The 26,945-nt window shown below is 41.4% G+C and overlaps 2 protein-coding genes across 2 annotated transcripts; one reads left to right on the top strand and one right to left on the bottom strand.

Moving 5' to 3' along the window:
* The first annotated feature begins 355 nt into the window (after positions 1-355).
* On the top strand, positions 356-5,095 carry gnpnat1 (glucosamine-phosphate N-acetyltransferase 1). The gene is made up of 6 exons (XM_020500817.2): positions 356-554; positions 2,110-2,273; positions 2,638-2,700; positions 3,100-3,227; positions 3,452-3,513; positions 4,078-5,095. Exons 1-6 carry the CDS (start codon positions 547-549, stop codon positions 4,223-4,225), a joined length of 573 nt encoding a protein of 190 aa, XP_020356406.1. The 5' UTR covers positions 356-546; the 3' UTR covers positions 4,226-5,095.
* A 109-nt stretch (positions 5,096-5,204) lies between these two features.
* Positions 5,205-21,947, bottom strand: LOC109903832 (serine/threonine/tyrosine-interacting protein). Its single transcript, XM_020500816.2, has 11 exons — positions 21,687-21,947; positions 21,080-21,112; positions 20,923-20,976; positions 13,503-13,600; positions 13,336-13,396; positions 13,190-13,226; positions 8,716-8,755; positions 8,525-8,575; positions 6,459-6,531; positions 6,174-6,264; positions 5,205-5,715 (listed from the first exon to the last, which is right to left on the bottom strand). The coding sequence occupies exons 1-11, from the start codon at positions 21,744-21,746 to the stop codon at positions 5,642-5,644; spliced, it is 672 nt and encodes a 223-aa protein (XP_020356405.1). The 5' UTR covers positions 21,747-21,947; the 3' UTR covers positions 5,205-5,641.
* Positions 21,948-26,945: the final 4,998 nt, after the last annotated feature.

Below are 26,945 nucleotides of genomic sequence, written 5' to 3'. Positions count from 1 at the left end.
ACAATGAATTTGACAGGGCTTGAAGAATTTTGTTGCACAAACCAGGTGTGGAAAAGACATACCCAAAAAGACGCCTGTAGTCACTGCCAAAGTTGCTTCTACAGATGACTTATGTAAATGAGCTATTTCTGTATTTCCTTTTCAACACAAAATTTTCTAAAAACATGTTTTTACTTTGTTATTATGGGTTATTGTGTGTAGATGGGTGAGAGGAAAAAAACAAGCTATTTAATCCATTTTGAATTCAGGCTGTAACAACCAAAAGGTGGAATAAGTCAAGAGGCATGAATATTTTCTGAAGGCACAGTATACGGCTCTTGGTCTTGTCTACTTAGTTCTGAGTGGAGTGGGATGTCTCACTTCCTCTTCCGTCTCTGGCTCTAGCATCTCTGCCACGTCATATAGTAGTGATATCAGAAGGAGGAAGAAAAAAATCATCTGTTTCGATCAATGATGTAAGCTAGTGATACTCTCGAAGAAGGAGATCGATCAAGTATTCATTCATCTCATTCCGATATTTATTCATCTGTACGTGTCCTTACATTGATGTCACCGTAAGTACATTGACATATTTTCTTGATTTAGCTAGCTACATTAGCATAGCTGAAGAGCAATGTTGTGAAGTGTAGCTAACGTCAGCTAGCCAGCAGATCTCTGATTAATTATATAATTAGCTAGCTATAATTAACATGTTAGCAAGTAGTTACTCTCTCTAGCTTGCTAGTTGTTGTGACGTTAGCTTGTCAGGGAAAACATTTGTCAGGAAAAAGATTGTGGTACTATGGAAACTCATGGCAAAGATATCTATAACTAAACCATTGTTCTATCTGTGCTTGTGGCAACATAGTTACTGTGCCTTTTGGAAATAGTGAACATTTTATGACGGCTAGCAGTGGTGTAAAAAGTACCCAATGGTCATACTTGAGTGAAAGTAAAGATACCTTAATAGAAAATGACTCGCGTAAAAGTCACCCAGTAAAATACTACTTGAGTAAAAGTAAAATATTTGGTTTTAAATATACACAAGTATCAAAAGAACATGTAATTGCTCAAATATACTAAAGTATCAAAAGTTATAAATCATTTCAAATCCCATATGTTAAGCAAACCAGAGGACCCCATTTTCTTGTTGTTTTATTTACAGATGGCCAGGGGCACACTTCAACACTCAGACATAATTTACAAATGAAGTATTTGTGCTTCGTGAGTCCACCAGGTCCGAGGCAGTAGGGATGGCCAGGGATGTTCTCTTGATAAGTGCTTGCAATCTAAATGTACTTTTGGGTGTCAGGAAAAATGGATGGAGTACAAAGTCCATTATTTTCTTTACGAATGTAGTGAAGTAAAAAATAATAAATATTAAAGTATTTTTTTACTTAAGTACGTTTTACCAAAAACCGCTAGCAATGAACTAACCTTGCTCTTCTAGATTCATCAAGGGAAAAAATATAAACACTTCTATAACTAGACCAGTCCTTTGCTGTTTATGAAACAATTCTAGGCAAGACAATTGACTTTGACCACCATCAGTCAGTTCTTTTACTTGGCAAAAGGTGGACTGTAGGCCTAAATTCTTGTTCTATGGCTGCACCCAAATGTGTCCACATAGTGGGGTAGGTCCAACTCCTGTTACACTTCCTGGATAGGAGGAGAGTATTGGAGGACATATTCTGAACACAATACAGTTGTAATTCAATCCCAGTAAATGTGAGATAAGAAGTTATTTCACCTGACAAAGCCAAGAGGACAGAATAGTGTCATTAAATTATTTATACAATTTCCTCAAGTTGAATGTTAGTCACTCACTGACATTGTCTACCATTTTGGAAACTGCCCTGAGTGTCTTTCAACCCAAATTTAGACTCGTTTTGTTCCTCAGTACTATTTTATACCGTATTTGCTCGGTCAAAGTCCACTGTCTGTACATCAGAACTGAATTCGTCATTTCAAAAGTAAACATATTAAGCTAATCTTGGAGAAAGGATTTACACACTACATACAGTCAGTATTTGATTAGTACATACATCCTATTCCCACACCTTTAGGTCACAGTTTTGCTAACATTAAACGTGTGTGTGTGTGTGTGTGTGTGTGTGTGTGTGTGTACAGAGCCTGTGGGATGCTGCTGGATGAGACGCCACTATTCGAGCCAGCTCTGCTCCAGGAGCTGGACTGGAGTAGCAAGACAGTGTCCTTCTCTCCCCCAATCTCCCCCTCCCAGCCTGGGGAAGGTCTGGTCCTCAGGCCCCTCTGCACAGCTGACTTCAACAGGGGTAAGGAAGGAAGGGCCACTACAACACACTGCTTTATCTGGGTTGTGTGCATTCGGCACCAACCGGAAGAAAACGGACTGAAGCAGGAACGGTCATTTGAGTTTTCCGTTGCAAAACCTTTTCCTACAGTGTTCCCTTATGAGCACGACCCTGACTGACATATTCCAAATAATAAGACTGACTTAGCTGAACAACAATAAGAGACTGACTGACTTGTCCCTTACAATAGTGGCATTCCTGAAAGTCAGTGCTTTCACAATAAGAGACTGACATGTCTGGCTCAACAGTCGTGCATTCTATTCTATGTCTAAAATAAAATGAATGTAAGTTTCCTAATAGTTCTAATGTTGTTTTTGCTACACAGGATTCTACAAGGTGTTATCCCAACTCACAACTGCAGGGGATGTTACGCCAGAGCAGTTTATTAGTAAGTTCCAATCAAAGCCTAAGTATGGCAATACACATTGACTGTTTAATTTTGACAGTGGATTTTGACATGTTGTGAATGTACATTCAGATTTTTCAAAGGCATGGTATATATATCCTAAAACTAACATTAAAAAAATATTGATATGCTTAAGAGCCATACTATCGTTTACTGCTAAGAACTGGTTATTTTATTTGACCTTTTATTTTGATAGGGAGTCATGCCGAGACCATGGTCTCTTTTACAGATGAGCCTTGTATACACATCAATACACAATCATAGAAAACAAACACATTCTCCAGTAAAAAGGTCCTCAATAAGCCTTTTGCCATATGATATCCTGTCCATCAGATGTAGATGCACACACTACCCAAAATGATCCTGTATATTCTCTTGTAGAGAATTTTGAGCACATGAAAAAGACTGGGGACTACTATGTCATCGTGGTGGAGGACACAAACCTGGGACAGATTGTTGCCACGGCCACATTGATCACAGAGCACAAATTCATTCATTCCTGTGCAAAGGTAGGGTTTACCAACAAGCAATATACATTAAACCCTCCCTGGATCTATGTCAACTCCTTTTTGATTGATGTACTTGGTCAAATCTTATCGGGCCGAATCGTGACAGACACGCATAACATTGCATTGATGACAATGGGATATTTTGCTCGAAACCACACGTTTGTCACATAGTTATTCAGCCCATTGAAGACTTCTGAATGTCTGACATTTTGTCTCATTCACAGAGAGGAAGGGTGGAGGAGGTGGTTGTCAGTGACGTGTGCCGGGGAAAACAGCTGGGGAAACTGTGAGTAGTCTCCACTGAGCTTAAAGGAAAAATCCACAAAAAAAACAATGCCACTGTTAAGTCTCAATGTTTTGCATGTCAGCAGTCAGTTTGCTTCTTGAAAATCCTATTGACAAGAAGCAGTGTCACATTTTTTAAAATGTAACTAGGCAAGTCAGTTAAGAACAAATTCTTATTTACAATGACGGCCTAGGAGCAGTGGGTTAACTGCCTTGTTCAGGGGCAGAATTATATATTTTTACCTTGTCAGCTCGGGGATTCGATCTAGCAACCTTTCGGTTACTGGCCCAACTCTCTAACCACGAGGCTACCTGCCACCTCATCATGATGACTTGACTGCGGACATGCAAAATATTTTGGGACTGTATGAACAGTAAACTAATGGAAAAAAATAGTTTGACTTAATTGGTAGTCCTTGCCTCTCTTCCAACCCGTTCTGTAATACTATCTGGTAAACACGGGTGTTACATTTCACAGTGAGGTTGTAGCTTTAGCCTACTTGTCTCGCAAAACAAGGTGGGCTATTGTCCTTTAACGGTTCTTGTTTTCTCTCACCAATTTCAGGTTAGTGTCGACCCTCACTCTCCTCAGCAAAAAACTAGATTGCTATAAAATAACATTGGAATGTGCACCCAAGAACGTGGCCTTCTACACAAAGTTTAGCTACTCCGCATCAGACGAGACTTACATGCAGTGTCGGTTCTTTGATTGAGCGTCGTTCTCCCTCCCTGGGATTTGACTTGAAGAAATTGGTTCCAGGACATTGTCATATTGGTTCAACATCCTAGGATCCCCTAACGTTCAAGTCATCTCCCCACCGTCAGAGTCACCGTCCCTCTGGTCACAAAGCTACCTCACCCGGGGGAGATTTGGCATTGTGTCCCTGGCTTCTTAACAAAGGAATGTCAATCCAGTCTGGGACTTCTGCACATGCAATAAAGTGCTCTCTGCGCTTTATAGGAAACACATTGAATGATTTCCTAGTTTTTTGATTCAAATGTATGTGTTAGAGGGTTTAGTTAATATTTACGTATGTTAATTGCAACTTAAGATTTGCAGACTGGTCCACATGTGAGAAGTCCCACGTACTACAAAGACCATTTGGTACCTTAATGTAGGGCAGAAAACTTGGGACATTCATTATGCTAAGGTACTGCATATTTATTTAGGGAAATTTTACAATTACCCGCTGAAATTGTATTTTCTGTTTATTGGCAAAAAGACTTTGATCTCGGTGCCCTTTAGACTATCTGTGCTGGCAAACTATTGGCCTATGGGGCAGCACAGAATGACTCAAGTTTGATATATGCTTTCACTAGTGATCAATGGTACATGGGTTATTTCAGACCTCAGGAAGTTCAAGTTGTACACAAGTAAAATCATGTATAGGTTTGAGGGAATTTCTGTCTAGAAAATACATAGCTACATTTGGTATGAAGATATTGGGTAAATTAAATGGAATTGTAATGAAAGCTTATTTATTCAACCTTCAGTTTAGTTTCATAATTATGCTGTTAGTCGTGGCAACTGGGGACATTTTTATTCTATGTAAAAATGCAAATAAATTATTTTTACACTGGTTGTTACTTTGTTGGTCAAAATACAAAAACCTAATGTATAATATTTGGGAGCAGTGTGTTAAATTGATAAAGAATGCTAGAAACAGGCAAAAAAATAACAGTACAAAAGACACAAGTTAGATGTTTGTTTATTGAACAGTGGTTCGTTAATTCTCTTGCAAGCTATTTCTCAATTGTAAACCTGATCTGTCCAATATTCCCTAACGTGTGGCTCAGCATTGGGCATTTACTTATTACTGTACCTTACGCCAACTGCCCCCTTCTGGCAAAAAATAATTCAAGTATCAAAAGTGCATTATTGCAATACTGTCCTGCTGCAAATGCAAAATGCTTTAAATACTATAAAACCTTCAGTGCATACAGCTCAAGAAAAACAAGTCACTTAAGAAATTGTATCCCCTCTCCCTTTGGTCTCAGACGTCAGGAAGTGGACCCAATGCTCTCTGACCCCCTTTAGAAAATGTTTAATATATACATTTATATCAATACAAATGTAAAAAAAAAAAAAAAGTGCACTGTATGTGATGACAGCTATCTGCATAATAAGCCTATCCGTTCTGCTCAGCAGTGACCTGCATTCCCCCAAAATCCTCGTCTTCTTCCAGGCTTCGTTTCAGGCTGCCTGTGAGGTACAGAGTCAAAAATCCATAAAGAAAGACTGGTGACGAGGTTAAATAAACTAAAAATCTACTTCATGGTATGAAAACCAGTTGTAATTGGGCATATGAGTGCATACATTCTGTCCAGTCACTGATCAATAATAATCAGCTACTTTCAATGTGTTGCATTATAGGAATTATCTGACTTGCACCCATTGATTGTATACGAATGTATTAGGATGATAGAGTAATTTATTTTGACATTAATGAAAACCATGAACAATGATAGCTATGACAACACAGCCATGTTGAAATGAGCCTTGCTGTTGGAAAACCACAAAGTGTTGGTACATAAGCACCTCCATCAACTGCAATGGACTTCTTTCTAGGCAGTTTGTAAGTCATCGCAAATGCACCCACGGTGACACAATAAGCCCAGGTTCTTGGAACTGTCACCTGAATGCAAGTTGCACACACTGACCTGGCATTCCAGCATGCAGGGAGAATGATCTGCCCAGCTGTATTGGTGACATCTTGATGGTGAGTTTAGCTGAGTAGATCGCTTCATATTCCTAGAAAACCCAGAGATGGAGGGAGCAATGTCACAAACATTCAGACAGAAATGGTCTTGTTTTGAGCAGACATTTATTTATCTGCCAAATTTGTAATGTTGAAATCCACTGAATATCCCTCAAGCCATTTTGGTGTATCAGTGGTCAGAGCTGTTTGGAAGGTTGAATCAACAACTTGATACAGAGGACCCTACCTGTAATTGATGCACAAAGCCCACGTTAGGGTTGATGCAGAATCTCCTCTCCTGAACATGGCTGAAAGCATCCCTGCAGAAGAACCAGCCAAATACAGCAGGACATGTGACTAGATCTTTGGTCACTATGCATCTGGACAGCAGCAATACATGGAGTGAACTCATTATAAAAATGTCTATGAACTAGAGCGATATGGACAAAAAAAAAATCCATATTGCGATAAATGTACATTTTGTTTGCAATAATCAGCGATAAATTACAGTAAATAGTTTTTGGGAGAGACTAGCTTGGCGATATGGAAAAAAGTAATTTTGCAATAAATGTAACTGCACTGAACAAAAATATAAACTCAAAGATTTGAGCTCTGGGGCATCCTGTTTCTACACCTTGGAGTCCACCGGTGGTGAATTCAATTTATTGTACTTGATTTGGAAAGGCACACCTGTCTATATAAGGTTCCACAGTTGACAGTGCATGTCAGAACAAAAAACCAAGCCATGAGGTAAAAGGAATTGTCCGTAGAGCTCCAAGACAGGATTGCGTCGAGACACAGATCTGGGGGAGGGTACCAAAAAATGCCTGCAGCATTGAAAGTCCCCAAGAACACAGTGGCCTCCATCATTCTTAAACGGAAGAAGTTTGGAACCACCAAGACTCTTCCTAGAGCTGGCTGCCCGGACAAACTGAACAATCGGGGGAGAAGTGCCTTGGTCAGGGAGGTGATGGTCACTGATAGAGCGCCAGAGTTCCTCTGAAGATGGGAGAACCTTGCAGAAGGACAGCACTCCACCAATCAGGCCTTTATGGTAGAGTGGCCAGATGGAAACCACTCCTCAGTAAAAGGCACATGCCAGCCTGCTTGGAGTTCGCCAAAAGGCACCTAAAGGACTCTCAGACCATGAGAAACAAGATTCTCTGATCTGATAAAACCAATATTTAACTTTTTTGCCTAAAATCCAAGTGTCACATCTGGAAGAAACCTGGCACCATCCCTACGGTGAAGGATAGTGGTGGCAACATGTTGTTGCAATGTTTTTCAGAGGCAGGGACTGGGAGACTAGTCTGGATCAAGGGAAAGATAAACGGAGCAAAGTAGAGATCCTTGATGAAAACCTGCTCCGGACCTCAGACTGGGACGAAGGTTCATCTTCCAACAGGATAATGACTCTTCGCACACAGCCAAGGCAATACAGGAGTGGCTTCGGGACAAGTCTCTGAATGTCCTTGAGTGGCTCAGCCAGAGCCCAGACTTGAACCTTATCGAACATCTCTGGAGACCTGACAATAGCTTGGCAGCGACACTCTCCAACCAACCTGACAGCGCTTGAGAGGATCTGCAGAGAAGAATGGGAGAAACTCCACAAATACAGGTGTGTCAAGCTTGTAGAGTCATACCCAAGAAGACTTGAGGCTGTAATCGCTGCCAAAGGTGCTTCAACAAAGTACTGAGTAAAGGGTCTGAATACTTATGTAAATGTGATAGCATTTTTATTTCTAAATACATTAGAAAAATGTTTTTTTGTTGCTGTTTTTGCTTTGTCATTATGGGGTATTGTGTGTAGACTGATGAGGAAAATCAATTTAAGAATAAGGCTGTAGAAACAATGTAGAAAAAGTCAAGGGGGCCGAATACTTTCCGAATGAACTGTATTTACTCACAGAAAGCTGTGAGTCTCCTCTCTGTGACTAGAACAATAGCTGCATTGAAAACTATTTTTCCCGCAATAGCATTTTGAACAACGTTCACATGCTTGTGCTACTCAGAATGCATCGCTCTCTCCTCCGCACGGAACGTGGGGAGAGGGAGTGAGTCAGCAGCCAACAGCGAAACAGGGACAGGCAGACACTTTCATAGCAGGACTCAACACAATGCATAGGATTTTACTGTTGAACAAATTATGGTTTTATAACCATCTACACAAACATTGTGTAGCAAAATCACCAACATTTGCTTTGGTAAGAGGAAGTCAATATCCGTGTTGGCCATTTTCGGTTTATCATTCCAGCTCTACTCTGAACTAGCTAGCAATAAATGAAGCCTGCTTGGTTTGTTGAACGGTCTTACCTGTATTTTACACCAAATGTCTCCATAAGGTATGCAATAACCAAGGCAGCACTGAAAGAAGAGAGAATTATTTAGATTAAGATTGATACTAATCTTCATCTTTAAGTATCAGGAAGATCAATAGACAAGCAGGCAATTTATAAACACATTGGATCTGTTCAAAATCAAATATTTTACACGAGGTAACCAACCTTCTTGATATCCCTGCGTTTCCATGAACTAGTACCTTTCCTATGTGAACAAGACAAGGAAAGAGTCTAGATCGATTTCTACGGGGAAATAATAAAAATTCAAAAGCACTGTTTTGCACAACCCAACAATTATCCAGGTGCAGAGTACAATAAGTCACATACAGTGCCTTCAGAAAGACTTTTAGCACATTTTCTTGTGTTACAAAGTGGGATTGAAATGGATTTAATTGTAATTTTTGATCAATGATCTACACAAAATACTTAAATGTCAGTGTCAAAATAAAACACTATCTACACTTAACAAATATATCAACGCAACATGTAAAGTGCTGGTCCCATGTTTCATGAGATTAAGTAAAATAAAAATAATTTTCCATATGCACAAAAAGCTTGTTTCTGTCAAATGTTGTGCACAAATTTGTTTACATCCCTGTTAGTGAGCATTTAATCCTTTGGCAAGATAATAAATCCACCTGGCAGATGTGGCATAGCAAAAGGCTGATTAAACAGCACTATCATTACACAGGTGCACCTTATTCTGGGAACAATAAAAGGCCACTCTAAAACGTGCAGTTGTCCCAACACAATGCCACAGCTGTCAAATTGAGGAAGCTTGCAATTGTCATGCTGACGGCAGGAATGTCCACCAGAACTGTTGCCAGAGAATTTCATGTTAATTTCTCTACCATAAGCAGCCTCCAACGCCGTTTTAGAGAATTTGGCAGTACGTCCAACCGGCCTCACAACCGCAGACCACCTGTAACCACGCCAGCCCAGGACCTCCACACGCAGCTTCTTCACCTGCATGATCGTCAAAGGGAGGGGAAGTAGTTGTCTGTAATAAAGTCCTTTTGTGGGGAAAAACTAGTTCTGATTGGCTGGGCTCCCAAGTGGGTGAGCTTACGTCCCCCCTGGCCCACCCATGGCCACAGCCCTGCCCAGTCATGTGAAATTCATAGATTAGGGACAAATTAAACTATTTAATTTGACTGATTTCCTCATATGAACTGTAACTCAGCAAAATCTTTAAAATTGTTGCATGTTGAGTTAATATTTCTGTTCAGTGTAGATTATTATTCAACCCCGAGTCCATGCGTATTACAATCACCTTTGGCAGCAATTACAATCTTACTGGCTAAGTCTCAAAGAGCGTTCCACACCTGGATTGTGTAACATTATTCCTTTCAAAATACTTCAAGCTCTGTCAACTTAGTTGTTGATCATTGCTAGACAACCATTTTCAAGCAGATTTAGGTCAAATCTGTAATTTGGCTAGTCAGGAACAGTCAGTGTCTTCTTGGTAAGCGACTCCAGCTCCAGCTAATTGCTTTGACACATTTTTGCAGTATTACTTTAGTGCCTTGTTGCAAAAAGGGTGCATGTTTTGGAATATATACAGTACCAGTCAAAAGTTGACACCTACTCATTCCAGGGTTTTTATTTGGACTATTTTCTACATTGTGTAGAAATAAAACACATGGAGTGTAATCCAACAAGTGTTAAATCAAAATATATATTACATTTGAGATTCTTCAAACTAGCCCCCCATTGACTTGATGGCAGCTTTGCACACGCTTGGCATTCTCTCAACCAGCGCCATGAGGTAGTCACCTGGAATGCATTTCAATTAACAGGTGTGCCTTGTTAAACATTAATTTGTGGAATATCTTAATGCATTTGAGCCAATCAGTTGAAGACCGCCACAGGAAAGGAAGACCCTGAGTTACCTCTGCTGCAGAGGATAAGTTCATTCGTTACCAGCCTCTGAAATTGCAGACCAAATAAATGCTTCAGAGTGCAAGTGACAGACATCTCAACATCAACGTTCAGAGACTGCATGAAATCAGGCTTTCATGGTCAAATTGTTGCAAAGAAACCACTACTAAAAGGACACAAACAAAAATAAGAGACTTGATTGGGCCAAGAAACACAAGCAATGGACATTAGAACCCTGGAAATCTGTCCTTTGGTCTGATGAGTCCAAATTTGAGATTTTTGGTTCCAACCACTCTCTTTGTGAGATGCAGAGTAGGAGAATGGATGATCTCTGCATGTGTGGTTCCCACCGTGAAGCATGGAGGTGGTGTGATGGTGCTTTGGTGCCCAGACTATCAGTGATTTATTTAGAATTCAAGGCACACTTAACCAGCATGGCTACCACAGCTTTCTGCAGTGATACGTCATCCCATCTGGTTTGCGCTTAGTGGGACTTACAACACACCTCCAGGCCTGTGTAAGGGCTATTTTACCAAGGAGGAGAGGGATGGAGTGCTGCTTCAGATGACCTGGTCTCCACAAATCACCTGACCTCAACCCAGCGGCAGGGTAGCCTAGTGGTTAGAGCGTTGGACTAGTAACTGGAAGGTTGCAAGTTCAAATCCCCGAGCTGACAAGGTACATCTGTCGTTCTGCCCCTGAACAGGCAGTTAACCCACTGTTCCTAGGCTGTCATTGAGAATAAGAATTTGTTCTTAAAACCTCGAGCTTAGGGGGGCGCTATTTCATTTTTGGATAAAAAGACGTTCCCGTTTTAAGCGCAATATTTTGTCACAAAAAGATGCTCGACTATGCATGGAATTGGTAGCTTTGGAAAGAAAACACTGACGTTTCCAGAACTGCAAAGATTTTCACTGTGAGTGCCCTAGAACAGAAGCTTCAGGCAAAACCAAGATGTTTCTGCAACCAGGAAATGAACAGGATTTCTGAGGCTCCGATTTGCATTATCTCCTTATATGGCTGTGAATGCGACAGGAATGAGCCTACCCTTTCTATCGTTTCCCCAAGGGGTCTGGAGCATTGTGACGTATTTGCAGGCATATCATTGGAAGATTGACCATAAGAGACTACATTTGCCAAGTGTCCGCACGGTGTCCTGCGTGGAAATTGGTGCGCAAAACTCAGCTGCTGGTATTTTTCCATGGGATTCTGAGAAAAACCATGCTTCCACGAACGGCATATCAATGAAGAGATATGTGAAAAAACATCTTGAGGATTGATTCAAACAACGTTTGCCATGTTTCGGTCGATATTATGGAGTTAATTCGGAAAAAAGTTCGACGTTTTGGTGACTGAATTTTCGGTTCGTTTCGGTAGCCAAATGTGTAGTAACAAAACGGAGCGATTTGTCCTACACAAAGAATCTTTCAGGAAAAACTGGACACCTGCTATGTAACTGAGAGTCTCCTCATTGAAACATCTGAAGTTCTTCAAAGGTAAATTATTTTATTTGATTCCTTTGCTGGTTTTTGTGAAAATGTTATGTGCTAAATGCTACGCTAAATGCTAAGCTAGCCATCAACACTCTTACACAAATGATTGATTTTATATGGTTCAAAAGCATATTTTGAAAATCTGAGATGACAGTGTTGTTAAGAAAAGGCTAAGCTTGAGAGCAGGCATATTTATTTCATTTCATTTGCGATTTTTAGAAATCGTTAACGTTGCGTTATGGTAATGAGCCCGAGGGTGTAGTCACGCTCCCGGATCCGGTATCGGTAGGATCAAGAGGTTAACTGACTTGCCTAGTAAAATAAAAGGTTAAAAAATATATATATATTTTTTTAGATGAGTTGGACTGCAAGAGTGAAGGAAATGTAGCAAACAAATGCTCAGCATATGTGGGAACTCCTTCAAGACTGTTGGAAATGCATTCCAGGTGATAACCTCATGAAGCTGCTTGAGAGAATGCCAAGAGTGTGCGAAGCTGTCATCAAGGCAAAGGGTGGCTATTTGAAGAATCTCAAATATATTTTGATTTGATTAACACTTTTTTTGGTTGCTACATGATTCCATATGTGCCATTTCATAGTTTTGATATCTTCACTATTATTCTACAATGTAGAAAAAAACATTTTAAAACCCTTTAATGCGTAGGTGTCCAAACTGTTTTACTGGTACCGTAAATATTATATACAGGCTTCCTTCTTTTCAATCTGTCAATTAAGTTAGTATTGTGGTGATCCATCCTCAGGTTTCTCCTATCGCAGCCATTAAACTCTAACTGTTTTAAAGTCAACATTGAAATCCCTGAGCAGTGTCCTTCCTCTCCGGCAACGGAGTTATGAAGGACGGCTGTATCTTTGTAATGACTGGGTGTATTGATACACCATCCAAAGTGTAATTAATGAAAAAATTATAATAATATGAATTCAATGTCTGCTCTTTTTTTATTCAAGACAATTTTTACTCCTTAACTTTAGGCTTGCCATAACAAAGGGGTTGAATACTTATTGACAAGACATTTTGGGGAAAAAAATCCACTGACATTATGGGATATTGTGTGTAGGCCAGTGACAAAACATGAATGTAAATCAACAAAAAATTCAGACTAACAAAATCTGAAAAAGGTTGAGGGGTGTGAATACTTTCTGAAGGCACTGTAGAAGGAAAATAAGTACCTGCACATTGTTGTATGGATTTTTTGGAATGAAATTCTAAAGACAATATTCAATCCAATTAAATACATTTTTATTACCTCCGCTTGCTAAACAGCCATCAATAAATTCTTTAGTCTGTGGATAGAGGAGAAAATACATTTAGGCCTACTAGCAATAACATGGCAGGTCAGGCTGCAGTACATTGTAACATTATCCACCACATTTAGCTCATGCTGAAACTCACCATAGGGAAATATCTAATTATGTTTTCCACAGGATTGTCGGCAATATCTAAAACGAGGTATCTGAAAACAGAAGAAAGCAGGCCACATGAATTAGCTGATCGATTTGAGTGAGAGATGTCATTTAACTGAGTTTTAAACACGTACCCATTCTCAGTTTGATTCTTACCGAAATTTATGTGGGAAGTTGGGCTTTATAAAATTTGCTTCAATATCTTGGCGAACACACACTAAGTGTGTTATCTCCTGTCTTTCAAGGATGGAAAGCTAAAAGAAGACAAAAAGGTTCAGTTTAACAGCACATTGTACAAACTCAAATGTATTCTTTTTATGGTCCAGGACCTTCAACATTTCGATAACTAATTTTAAAGGGCCATCCACCCCAAAGACACTAACTATAACTATGAGAATAAACTACACAACTAGAAAATGTTGGCGAACATCCACACTGGAGGCAAGGTCATCGTTCTACATTACACCTGTCAATCAACTGATCAACACATCCTACTGCAAGCTGTAGGCCTAATAATAAAATCTGGGAAACTCAAATTAGTATGTTATGTTTGGTATGGTTACAGAAGACAGGTTACTTAAAGATTAACTTGTGAAAAAAATGGGTGGGAAAAAACATTTAAATCCAGATGTTTTAGGTTTAGTTAGCAGGTGACAGTGCACCTTATTTGGCAATGTGAAAAACCGATGTCAAAGCTGACGTGCATACCTATGTAACGTAGGTAAATGATGCAATGACGCCACGTAAAATGTTGTGCTATACATAGCATTCCTAACCTAGCCCAGTGTCTAGCCCAGTGTCTGCTGTATGGATCAAGCAGTCATTTGAAAGAGTAAGAAAATTTAAGCGAGACAACTCCAAGGCGAAATCCATTAACGTCAAGATAATGGAATTCATTGCCATTGACAATCAGTCGTTCTGCCGTGGGATGTTGGCTTTCACGACTGGTCGAGCACCGGTACACACTAACGTTACCAAGTGCGCCATTTTTCAAATGTTTCCCTACCGGAGTTACACAGTAATAGCGTCACTGCTATTTGCTTCACGACATACTATGGAACGCCATTTGGGTCTTTGTGTGTCAAGAAAGATACACGTCAAATAACAGTTATATTATAGAATGTTGTGTTCAGAATATACGTGCAAGCCAAGCGCCACCACTACCATCAGTAGCACTGTCAAAGCCGTACAAAAAAAGTCTGCAAACACAGGCCAACGAACGATGCGTTTACAATACCGCATTGGTTATAAAGCATTATTTGTTTGACCACAACTTCTGGGGTAGCTTGCAAGCTTTAGCTTGGTACCTAGCTAGCACCAATACAACCAGCGTGAAAATAATGACCATTAGAAACGGCATTTTCACTCTTCTTAGCAATGATTTAGGAATCCTTGTGAGTAAGTATTAGCTAGGTTGCCACTTGTTGTTCGTCTATTGAAATTCAGTTCATGAACATAAATAGTTAGCCAGCTACTTAACCCTGTTGCCCAAAGCTAACATTATAAGCAGCCAGCTAGCTTCATCTGGCTAGTGAGGCTCGAAATGACCGGGTTGTGTTGTGAAGCTAGCCACAATAAGGATTAGGCACAAGTGGAATATGCGGTTTGCCTTCAAAATAAATAAATATATAATATATAATAAATAAATAAAATACCCCTTTGAAAGTGTTGCAGAAGGTTGCAATTGGTGGAATCATGCCATATTTAGACTACATAATGTTAAACAAAGTTGGAATGTGAAGTAATGAAATGGGGTATCGGTCTACTCGGTGACACACAGAACACAGCTGTGAAGAGTTTACACAAATATTAGCGTTGTAGCTCTAATCGCAGGACTGTGACTATGTCAAATCATCTCCCCAGTCAGCCTATTGTGTGTATTGACATTCATATTGCACTGTACAGCCTTACCCCATTTCATTGATCCCCAATCCTTAGGTATCAGTCTACTCAATACCCAACCTATTTTTCCCCAATGTCCTCCTCAGAGGTATCAGACTCCACGCAGTATTGTTTTTCCTTGGGAATGGTGTTCAATGCACATAGGTTGACAAATGTGGCTCAATTCAATTGAATCCTGCAATAAGAGCTACAATGCTAATGTTCTCTGGGTGTCACTGAGTAGACTGATACCCCATGTCATTGATCCACAATCCATAGGTAAGGCTATACAGTGAAATAAGCATGCCCCAATGCATTTCTAAAGTATAATACATCTAGTGTGATTTAAAGAGTTTGTCAAACAAATTGTCTTTTGTTGATTTTATATACCATTTCAACCTCGTTTAGCATGATCTATTCAATTACATACCACCCTGCATACCACTGCTGGCTTGCTTCTGAAGCTAAGCAGGGTTTTTCCTGGTCAGTCCCTGGATGGGAGACCAGATGCTGCTGGAAGTGGTGTTGGAGGGCCAGTAGGAGGCACTCTTTCCTCTGGTTGAAAAAAATATCCCAATGCCCCAGGGCAGTGATTGGGGACATTGCCCTGTGTAGGGTGCAGTCTTTCGGATTGGGACGTTAAACGGGTGTCCTGACTCTCTGATGTCATTAAAGATCCCATGGCACCTATCGTAAGAGTAGGGGTGTTAACCCCGGTGTCCTGGCTAAATTCCCAATCCGACCCTCAAACCATCACGGTCACCTAATAATCCCCAGTTTACAATTGGCTCATTCATCCCCCTCTCCCCTGTAACTATTCCCCAGGTCGTTGCTGCAAACGAGAACGTGTTGTCAGTCAACTTACCTGGTAATATAACGGATAAATAAAAAATTACGGCATAATTCTACTATTTGTATTCATTGGCATCGCTGTCAATGACACTTATTTTGAAGGCTAACCGCAAAGTCCACTGTTGTGGCTAGCTTCACATAGATGAGCCATGGATTAGTGATGGGGGGCGGGTCGAGATCAGGTCTGGTCACGTAAAGGGAGAAATAAAATTTATGGCCCATATCACTTCGTATCCTGCTTAGCAGTAAAGACAATGTTTGTACAGATGTGAAGGAGGAGACTCAGCCTAGGAGGAAGGGTTAAATATCAGTGCTTGTGTGAAAATGTTTGTCAAATGCAGCTGTATTGATCCTCTGGGGAAAGCTTTCATAGTGTCCATTGAGTTTTTACCTCTGAGAATTAGAACCTAACACCTAGCTATATTGTTAGCTAGCTAACTATAGCTACTGAAACAGATTGTCGTTTTGATGTTTTTGAGGAAGAACATTGTTTGCATCCATGAGCTAGCCAGCTTTTTTTATGACCAGCACTGTAGGTGAGCGAGACAACTTTACCAGCGTCATAGCATTGTGACATATGAAATACGAGTGATCGTGTAATAACTACGTTAAAAAATGAACAAACTTATGTGACGTGCAGTCATATTCAGGTCCTGATTGGTCAACATGCTTATTTGACATACAAAGACCCAAACGGCGTTCAATAGAAATCCTGGTTGAGAATGAAACAACTGAACAAATGAACAATGAAACAGCAAATAATTGAAAGAAATAGGTTTTGATTCTGTTTTACTGGTAATGGGGACATACATAAATGCCAACAAAACCTTTTGGTCAGTGGCGTGTGTGTAACCTTTTTTTTAACTAGGCAAGTCAGTTAAGAACAAATTCTTATTTACAATGACGGCCTACCTCGGCCAAACCGGAATGACGCTGGGCCACACATTGGATGCTACTGTAGGCTGAATGATAGAACAGCTAGTTCCATGTTAAAATGTTATGGGATGCACTTTCTCCATAGTTTTTTATGGTAGGCTGGAAGTTGCAGAATATTCACAGGGTTCTAGTCTGAGCTCAGCAGACCTGAAATCTGCTCAGTGCCTAATTTATTTGGAGGGAACATTGGTCTTGGGTACTGTATAAAAACCAACAACTACTACCAGGGCGATCCCTGTCAAAGGTATGTTTTCATTTTTCAGAAATAGATGGATGTATATTGTACGGGATGAATATTGTAAATTAAGGATTTGGAGGGGGGGGGGGGGGGGAGAACATCTGACTCAGGTGGGATTAGAACTCACAGCCATTGAACTATGAGACAACTTTCTTTGTGGATGTGCCACCAATTGCTTGAAAAATGACGTTTAGAGATGGATCTATAATTACTCTGTAGGGAGGGGGGGGTCTAGATTAAGTAAATTGTAATTCGTAACATCTACGAAAAGGATGACGGACATCCACAAATTATGTCCCAGATTTACATTTACCATGTTACTTCTACTCAGAGTCCAGCTTGATTAATAAGGTAACAGTCTATTCAGTTCATGTTCATTGTCAGTGACAACTGCAAATAATACTTAAGTGTACATGTAAAGGGAAAATTATATAGAAACTCATATTTCAATGTAGCAATTCAACAAACGCCATTTAGCATGTGCATCTTTTACAGCATGTTACTGTTTGCCTTGTTGCTCAAGTGATTTGGTTTGCAAGTGATTTGCATTTTTCTAATGGTTGTTTATTAAGTTTGGATATTTTTCACTGTGCTGATCTGTCTGTTCTGTGCAACCATTTGGTCTTGAACCCAATCAAACAATTTGCTCAGTGCCCGAAATTTGGTCTGAAATGTATTTTTTTGTTATGCGTTGGACACCAGTAAGCCTAGCTGTCAGCTAATGAGACCCTAATGGGACCCTAATAAATCAACAACATCAGTGGTGCATTTGATACTATTGATCATAACATCCTAGTTGACAATCTGGAAAGGTGGGTGGGAATCTCCTGCTTTGCCCTCGACTGATTTTGGTCATATCTATGTGGCAGAGATTTCTCAGTGAGCATGGGTGGTTCAGTCTTGTCACCAGCATCTATTAAATTTGCTCAGTTTATACACTGCCCCCCACATCCCCCAATACACAAGTAAATATTGGACTATAAATTATGCCTTCCTCGATTATACCTATGCTTGATTAATGTTAATGCATTGTCGAGAAGGAACCTACACGTAAGAATTTCTTTGGACGACGAATACCATGCATATCAGACCCAGTGAACAAGCTACCGTAGCCACCGTTCACAATTGTCTTGCTGACATCAAATGTTGGATGTCCGACAATTTTCTCCAGCTCAATTATAAGAAATCAGATGTTTTATTTGGCCACCACCTTGCTAGAACCCAGATTTGAAATAACCTTGGTCATTTGTCCACCAATAAAAAGACTATGGCTAGAAACATTGGATTCTTCTTTGACCTTGACCCAAACCTCAGCCTGCATATAAAAGGCTGTCCAGTCCTTCTTTTATCATCTTAACATAGATGCAGTAATGATTATATTTTAGTCACTAATCTGGATAAAGTAATACATGATTTTATTTCCTCATGCCTAGATTACTGTAACTCTTTGTATACGCCGCAGTCAAATCACTCCAACGTCCGCAGTTTGTTCAATATTCTGCACCTCTGCTTTAACAGGCAGCAGAAAATGTAACCATAACACACCTAATTTCAAATCAAAATGTATTTGTCACATGCACCAAATACAACAGGTATTGACCATAATGTGAAATTCTTAAGAGCCCTTAACCAACAATGCTGAGTTTTTTCAAAGTTACATTTTTTGTGTGACAAATAACTAAAAGGAAAAATTGTAAGAATAAAATAACAATAACAAGGGGTACCGAGTCAATGTGCAGGGGTACGAGTTAGTCAAGGTAATATGTACATGTAGGTAGGGGTAAAGTGACTATGCATAGAGTAGCAGCAGCATATGTGAAGGGTGTGAATGTATACGTGTGGCGTTAATATACATGTCTGTGTGTGGTTAGGGTCCAGTGAGTGTACATCGAGCCTGAACAAAACATTTTATAACAACTAATAAAATAAAGGGTCAAGGCAAATAGTCCGGGAAGCCATTTGATTAAATGTTCAGCAGTCTTGTGGCTTGGGGGTAGAAGTTGTTAAGGAGACTTTTTGTCTAAGACTTGGCGCTCCGGTACCACTTGTCGTGCTGTAGCTGAGAGTTTAGCTTCTCTACACTGGCGACCAGTCCCTTTCAGAATACATTTTATAATTGCATTAATCAAGTTTAAGGCTTGGCTTAGCCCAATCCTATATCTTTTATATTTTAATCTCCTAACGAGCTAGGTCGCAACCGGAGATTCTTTGGCAGGGCACTGTTGACCATTCCAAAGTCTAGGTTGAAAATAAAAGGATACCGGGCACTTGCCATTAGGGCCCCTAAAACTTTGGAATGATCTGCCAGAGGAGATCAGGCATGCAAATTCAGTGCCTCTTTAAATCACTGCCGAAGACACACTTTTATAAAGATGATTTCAAAGTATGATTTTAATAAGCCATCTTTTTTTCCCATTCTCCAGTCTTTCTTCAGTACTTTTATTTTATTATATTAAGCATTATATAACTGAAGTTAATATTATTTCAGCCTATGCTTGTAGGCCTATTTTACATTCAGCAATAGCAAGCCTGCTTCTCTCCTTGAACTGGCCTAGTATTAAAAAAGAGTTACCATTTTGAAATGGCTGCGCTCTGCAGACCAAAGTTGCACTATTGATTAGGCCAACTTTTTAAAACAAAATTACTCTACCTAGGCTAACAGTAAAATTAGAAATTATATTATTGTTATCAAGTAAGTAGGCTACACAATTATTGTCTGGACTGTAAACTGCAGTGATGTAGGCTAATTTTAATAACAGCTCAAATGTCACATTTTGAATGCATGCTTCACGCTGAAATAACTGCATAGGCAAGGCCTGATTATGCAACCATTTGGATCAGTTATGGGTCTATTTGACAGTTTACAACAGGGCTATCAAACACATTCCACAGAGGGCCTAGTGTCTGCAGGTTTTAGTTTTTTCCTTTCAATTAAGCCCTTGACTACCAGGTGTGGAGAGTTCCTTACAAATATTAATTCATCTATCAAGTACACGGGAAGAGCAAAAACCCACATATACTCAGCCCTCCATAGAGTTTGACACCAGTGGTTTACAAGGTTCAGAAAGGTACACTAGCAGGTGCCCCATATGGTGTATTTTGGAAGAAATTGGCTTCTGACACAGGTGTGCTGTCTGTCGTGGATAATCAGTCTCCCAAGTCATCCTACAATTAATGTGGCCAACAACATACTCACACAACCAGTTATTCAGGAAAGCTCACAATGCGCTCTGCCTCCTGTCCTCTCCGAACAGCTATTCCTAGTTAGAACTCTTCAATAGAAGACGTTTTTGATTGATTGTTGACGTTGTATCGTTGGGCACTCTGAAAGTGACCCCAATGATGGAAATAGTTTCCCACCGTTTTTGTAGTTATCGTGTGGACGCTGCTGTTCACTTGAATTAGAACTACTTAAATACTTAAATGTTTATCGTCCTTGGTGTGGATAGCCCTTCACACTTAGAGGGTCGGTGTGAGTGCAGGCTTTTGTTCCAGCCAAGCAGAAACACACCTGATTCTACCAATCAATGATCCACCATCATCAGTCGAGACTGACTTATTGAATGAGGTGTCACCACTTGACTGGTCTGGAACAAAGGTCTGCACCCACACCTGCCCCCCGCAGACCAGAATAACCACCCCTGTTTTAATTATGGTATACCAACTTACCTTGCTTTTCATAGCAGCTGAGTAGGGACCTAAAAACAGGCCTGGTAGAATTTCCTAACACAATGGAGAAACATGTTTTGGCATCATTATGAGATGACTCAGCACTTCTGTTGCCTGTTTCAAGAATTCCACTTTGGGGAGAAAAGGGCATAGCTACCTGCATTTCTCTTCTCATTGGATATGCCCAGTCCTGTGGAAGATATCAGAAAAAAAATCAAGGGATGTTAGCTGGCACGCTAACTAGCTACTTAACGGTATATTTAAGCAACGGCTAAGGGCTGTTCTTACACACAACGCATCGCAGCGTGTATGCCCTTAGCCGTGGTATATTGGCCATATACCACAAACCCTATTGCTATTAAACTGTTACCAACGTAATTAGAGTTGTAAAAATAAATGTTTTGTTATACCCGTGGTATGTTGATTGGCTGAAAGCCGTGTTATGAGACCATATACATATGAAAACGTTTAAATTACGTTTGTAACCAGTTTATAATAGCAATTAGGCCTTTCGCCGTGGTTTATTGGCCATATACAAACTAACTAGATAGTTAGCTGACGTTAGGTAGCTAGTTCGCGGAACACATCTAATTTGAGCAGAAATATAATTAACGGTCATTTAAAAATACTTCAGACAAGATTACATTTAACATTTGTCGCGTGAGAGATGACATGTTAGACTAACGTTACGTTCATCTTACAAGGGCTGTTTTTGAGTATGCTAACTTTAGCTAGCTGCGTTAGCTTTGCATGCTAGAACTTACCAATAGGTCCTCCTTACACGGAGGAAGGGACGGGAACTGAAGCTTATTCTCCTCGTCCATCTTGCAGTGTACTTGGGCGCCGGTACCCCGGCCTGTCGCTCGGTTTCGGTGGTTTGCTAGCTAAAACTGTACAATTGCAGGAGTTTGTTTTGAGGTTGCACATGCGTTTCCGCCATGCTGCTACCTTTCGGATGAGTCACGTGACCAGAGACAAAAACGTCACCACGTAGACGTTCTTCTTCGATGACGTTTAACGGTGGTTGGAATCCAATACATGTTGCATTACCGCCACCTACTAGACAACTCCCTTATTCTTCGCTTGAAAAAATATAACTTATTCTTCGATAACCACGGAGACGTATTACCGCCACCTACTAGACAACTCCCTTATTCTTCGCTTGAAAAAATATAACTTCTTCTTCGATAACCACAGAGACGTGCTCTTAGCTGCTCTCTGTAAATAAATGGGAATTTCAATGCGGGATCCTTGGGACGTCACTATCCAATTGAAGTTAACATTGAAAATAAAGACACTTTTCTGTGTTTGCAAATGTTGCCACACGAGGGCGATGTGCCCAAGTTGGTAGTAGAACAAGGGGGAGATCTTATAGAACGCCAGCATGGCTCCTTGGCGAGAGAGTTGGAGTGAGGTCGGTCAAGAGGGAATGGCGAGTGTGCTTGAATCCGAAAGTGTGGCAAGTGAAGTGGTGTGGGGGCTGTGCTTTGGCAAAGTGGGTGGGGTTATATCCTGCCTTGTTGGCCCTGTCTGGGGCTATCGTCAGACGGGGCCAGTGTCTCCCGACCACTCCTGTCTCAGCCTCCAGTATTTATGCTGCAATAGTTTGTGTCGGGGGCCTAGGGTCAGTCTGTTATATCTGGAGTTTTTCTCCTGTCTTATCCGGTGTCCTGTGTGAATTTAAGTATGCCCCCTCTAATTCTCTCTTTCGGAGGACCAGATCCCTATGAACATGCCTTAGGCTGATGACTCCTTTCTGTCCCCAGTCCACCTGGTCGTGCTGCTGCTCCAGTTTAAACTATTCTGCCTGCGGCTATGGAACCCTGACCTCTTCACCGGACATGCTGTTTTCGACTCTCTCTCTCTACCTCACCAGCTGTTCCGGACGACTGTGTGATCACACTCTCCGTAGCCGAAGTGAGCAAGTCCTTTAAACAGGTCAATATTTACAAGGCCGCAGGGCCAGACGGAGAGCATGCGAGGACCAACTACCAAGTGTCCTGCCAGGGTCCTGAGCTTTTAGTGATGAACTTGAAAGGCACTCTGGTGTTGAACGCTGAGCTATAGTCAATGAACAGCATTCTCATGTAGGTGTTCCTCTTGTCCAGGTGGGAGAGGGCAGTGTAGAGTGCAATAGAGATTCGGTCACCTGTGGATCTGTTGGGGTGGTATGCAAATTGGAGTGGGTCCAGGATGTCTGGGATGATGGTGTTGATGTGGGCCATTTCATGGTTAGCTTGGCATTCTTGGGCACAGGGATTATGGTGGTCTGCTTGAAACATGTAGGTATTACGAACTCAGGGAGAGGTTGAAAATGTCAGTGAAGATGCCAGCTGGTCAGCGCATGCTCTGAGTACGCGTCATGGTAATCCATCTGTCCCTGCGGCCTTGTGAATGTTAACCTGTTTAAATGTCTTACTCACATCGGCTACGTAGAGCGAGAACACACAATCGTCTGGAACAGCTGGTGCTCTCATGCACGGTTCAGTGGTGCTTGCCTCGACGCGAGCATTGAAGGAATTTAGGTCTTCGGGTAAACTCGTGTGACTGGGCAGCTTACGGCCAGGTTTCCCTTTGAAAGCCTTCCCTACAAAACAAGGGTAAATACCCGTGCATATCTTTTTTGTGCAGTGGGTGACATTTTACACTACTAATTTTACTCTCTACAGGACTCTATGGGATAAAGGTATGAAATGTAACAATTTTTTATTTTTTTATTTCACCTTTATTTAACCAGGTAGGCTAGTTGAGAACAAGTTCTCATTTACAACTGCGACCTGGCCAAGATAAAGCATAGCAGTGTGAACAGACAACACAGAGTTACACATGGAGTAAACAATTAACAAGTCAATAACACAGTAGAAAAAAAAGAGTGTCTATATATGTTGTGTGCAAAAGGCATGAGGAGGTAGGCGAATAATTACAATTTTGCAGATTAACACTGGAGTGATAAATGATCAGATGGTCATGTACAGGTAGAGATACTGGTGTGCAAAAGAGCAGAAAAGTAAATAAATATAAACAGTATGGGGATGAGGTAGGTAAATTGGGTGGGCTATTTACCGATAGACTATGTACAGCTGCAGGGATCGGTTAGCTGCTCAGATAGCAGATGTTTGATGTTGGTGAGGGAGATAAAAGTCTCCAACTTCAGCGATTTTTGCAATTCGTTCCAGTCACAGGCAGCAGAGAACTGGAATGAAAGGCGGCCAAATGAGGTGTTGGCTTTAGGGATGATCAGTGAGATACACCTGCTGGAGCGCGTGCTACGGGTGGGTGTTGCCATCGTGACCAGTGAACTGAGATAAGGTGGAGCTTTATACCTAGCATGGACTTGTAGATGGCCTGGAGGCAGTGGGTCTGGCGACGAATATGTAGCGAGGGCCAGCCGACTAGAGCATACAAGTCGCAGTGGTGGGTGGTATAAGGTGCTTTAGTAACAAAACGGATGGCACTGTGATAAACTGCATCCAGTTTGCTGAGTAGAGTACTGGAAGCTATTTTGTAGATGACATCGCCGAAATCGAGGATCGGTAGGATAGTCAGTTTTACTAGGGTAAGTTAGTGAGTGAAGGAGGCTTTGTTGCGGAATAGAAAGCCGACTCTAGATTCGATTTTAGATTGGAGATGTTTGATATAAGTCTGAAAGGAGAGTTTACAGTCTAGCCAGACACCTAGGTACTTATAGATGTCCACATATTCTAGGTCGGAACCATCCAGGATGGTAATGCTAGTCGTGCGTGCGGGTGCAGGCAGCGAACGGTTGAAAAGCATGCATTTGGTTTTACTAGCGTTTAAGAGCAGTTGGAGGCTACGGAAGGAGTGTTGTATGGCGTTGAAGCTCGTTTGGAGGTTAGATAGCACAGTGTCCAAGGAAGGGCCGGAAGTATACAGAATGGTGTCGTCTGCGTAGAGGTGGATCAGGGAATCGCCTGCAGCAAGAGCAACATCATTGATATATACAGAGAAAAGAGTCGGCCCGAGAATTGAACCCTGTGGCACCCCCGTAGAGACTGCCAGAGGACCGGACAACATGCCCTCCGATTTGACACACTGAACTCTGTCTGCAAAGTAGTTGGTGAACCAGGCAAGGCAGTCATTAGAAAAACCGAGGCTACTGAGTCTGCCGATAAGAATATGGTGATTGACAGAGTCGAAAGCCTTGGCCAGGTCAATGAAGATGGCTGCACAGTACTGTCTTTTATCGATATCGTTTAGTACCTTGAGCGTGGCTGAGGTGCACCCATGGCCGGCTCTGAAACCAGATTGCACAGCGGAGAAGGTACGGTGGGATTCGAGATGGTCAGTGACCTGTTTGTTGACTTGGCTTTCGAAGACCTTAGTTAGGCAGGGCAGGATGGATATAGGTCTGTAACAGTTTGGGTCAAATCAAATCAAATTTATTTATATAGCCCTTCGTACATCAGCTGATATCTCAAAGTGCTGTACAGAAACCCAGCCTAAAACCCCAAACAGCAAGCAATGCAGGTGTAGAAGCACGGTGGCTAGGAAAAACTCCCTAGAAAGGCCAAAACCTAGGAAGAAACCTAGAGAGGAACCAGGCTATGTGGGGTGGCCAGTCCTCTTCTGGCTGTGCCGGGTGGAGATTATAACAGAAGATGGCCAAGATGTTTAAATGTTCATAAATGACCAGCATGGTCGTATAATAATAAGGCAGAACAGTTGAAACTGGAGCAGCAGCACAGTCAGATGGACTGGGGACAGCAAGGAGTCATCATGTCAGGTAGTCCTGGGGCATGGTCCTAGGGCTCAGGTCCTCCGAGAGAGAGAGAAAAAAAGAGAGAATTAGAGAGAGCATATGTGGGGTGGCCAGTCCTCTTCTGGCTGTGCCGGGTGGAGATTAAAACAGAACATGGTTCATGTTCAAATGTTCATAAATGATCAGCATGTTCGAATAATAAGAAGGCAGAACAGTTAAAACTGGAGCAGCAGCACGGGTCCAGGGTGTCTCCCCTTTTGAAGAGGGGGATGACTGCGGCAGCTTTCCAATCCTTGGGGATCTCAGACGATATGAAAGAGAGGTTGAACAGGCTGGTAATAGGGGTTGCGACAATGGCGGCGGATAGTTTCAGAAATAGAGGGTCCAGATTGTCAAGCCCAGCTGATTTGTACGGGTCCACATTTTTCAGCTCTTCCAGAACATCTGCTATCTGGATTTGGGTAAAGGAGAACCTGAGAGGCTTGGGTGAGTAGCTGCGGGGGGGGGGGGGGGGGGGAGCTGTTGGCCGAGGTTGGAGTAGCCAGGAGGAAGGCATGGCCAGCCGTTGAGGAATGCTTGTTGAAGTTTTCGATAATCATGGATTTATCGGTGGTGACTGTGTTACCTAGTTTCAGTGCAGTGGGCAGCTGGGAGGAGGTGCTCTTGTTCTCCATGGACTTTACAGTGTCCCAGAACTTTTTGGAGTTAGAGCTACAGGATGCAAATTTCTGCCTGAAGAAGCTGGCCTTGGCTTTCCTGACTGACTGCGTGTATTGGTTCCTGACTTCCCTGAACACTTCCCTGAAGGACAACTTGTCATCCAACCAAATACCTAGGCATTTGTAGGATGACACTTTTTCAGTGGATAAGCCACCATATGTGACAATGCTAACATTCTCTGGCAGACTTCTAGCTCTGGTAAAGGTCATGAATTTAGTTTTTTGTACATTCAATACCAGTTTGAGACCATAAAGGGAGGCCTGCAGTGACTGAAAAGCAGTCTGGAGCTCAACAGCCTGAACCAGAGAAGGAGCACATGAATATATGACTGTATCATCTGCATATAGATGTAACTTTGCTGGTTGCATCCCATTTCCCAAATCATTAATAAAAATTTAGAACAACACAGGAGCTAAAATGGAACCCTGGGGCACACCTCTATTAATCTCAAGAAAGCTAGACTTGTGATTGTCAGCACATACTGTACAGTTTGTGTTCTGTCAGAAAGATAGTTCCGAAACCAATTTACTGCCCCTTCACTGAGACCAATGTCTAGCTAGCAACAATTCATGGTCAGCTGAAT

The sequence above is a fragment of the Oncorhynchus kisutch genome, linkage group LG14, assembly GCF_002021735.2.
Source record: "Oncorhynchus kisutch isolate 150728-3 linkage group LG14, Okis_V2, whole genome shotgun sequence".
NCBI classification, from domain to species: domain Eukaryota; kingdom Metazoa; phylum Chordata; class Actinopteri; order Salmoniformes; family Salmonidae; genus Oncorhynchus; species Oncorhynchus kisutch.
Note: the sequence above shows the minus strand (reverse complement) of the source record. Positions and strands in the feature narration are given on the sequence as shown.

What these genes read in the sequence shown, in the direction of transcription:
- LOC109903832 (XM_020500816.2), bottom strand. Translation starts at nt 21,746, where the DNA reads ATGGACGAGGAGAATAAGCTTCAGTTCCCGTCCCTTCCTCCGTGTAAG. An exon ending in CAATGAGAAGAGAAATGCAG is followed by an intron (nt 20,977 to 21,079) that starts GTAGCTATGCCC and finishes CCATTGTGTTAG; the next exon opens with GAAATTCTACCAGGCCTGTT. An exon ending in ACATTTGGTGTAAAATACAG is followed by an intron (nt 6,532 to 8,524) that starts GTAAGACCGTTC and finishes GTTCTTCTGCAG; the next exon opens with GGATGCTTTCAGCCATGTTC.
- gnpnat1 (XM_020500817.2), top strand. An exon ending in CACAGCTGACTTCAACAGGG is followed by an intron (nt 2,274 to 2,637) that starts GTAAGGAAGGAA and finishes TTTGCTACACAG; the next exon opens with GATTCTACAAGGTGTTATCC. An exon ending in TACGCCAGAGCAGTTTATTA is followed by an intron (nt 2,701 to 3,099) that starts GTAAGTTCCAAT and finishes ATTCTCTTGTAG; the next exon opens with AGAATTTTGAGCACATGAAA.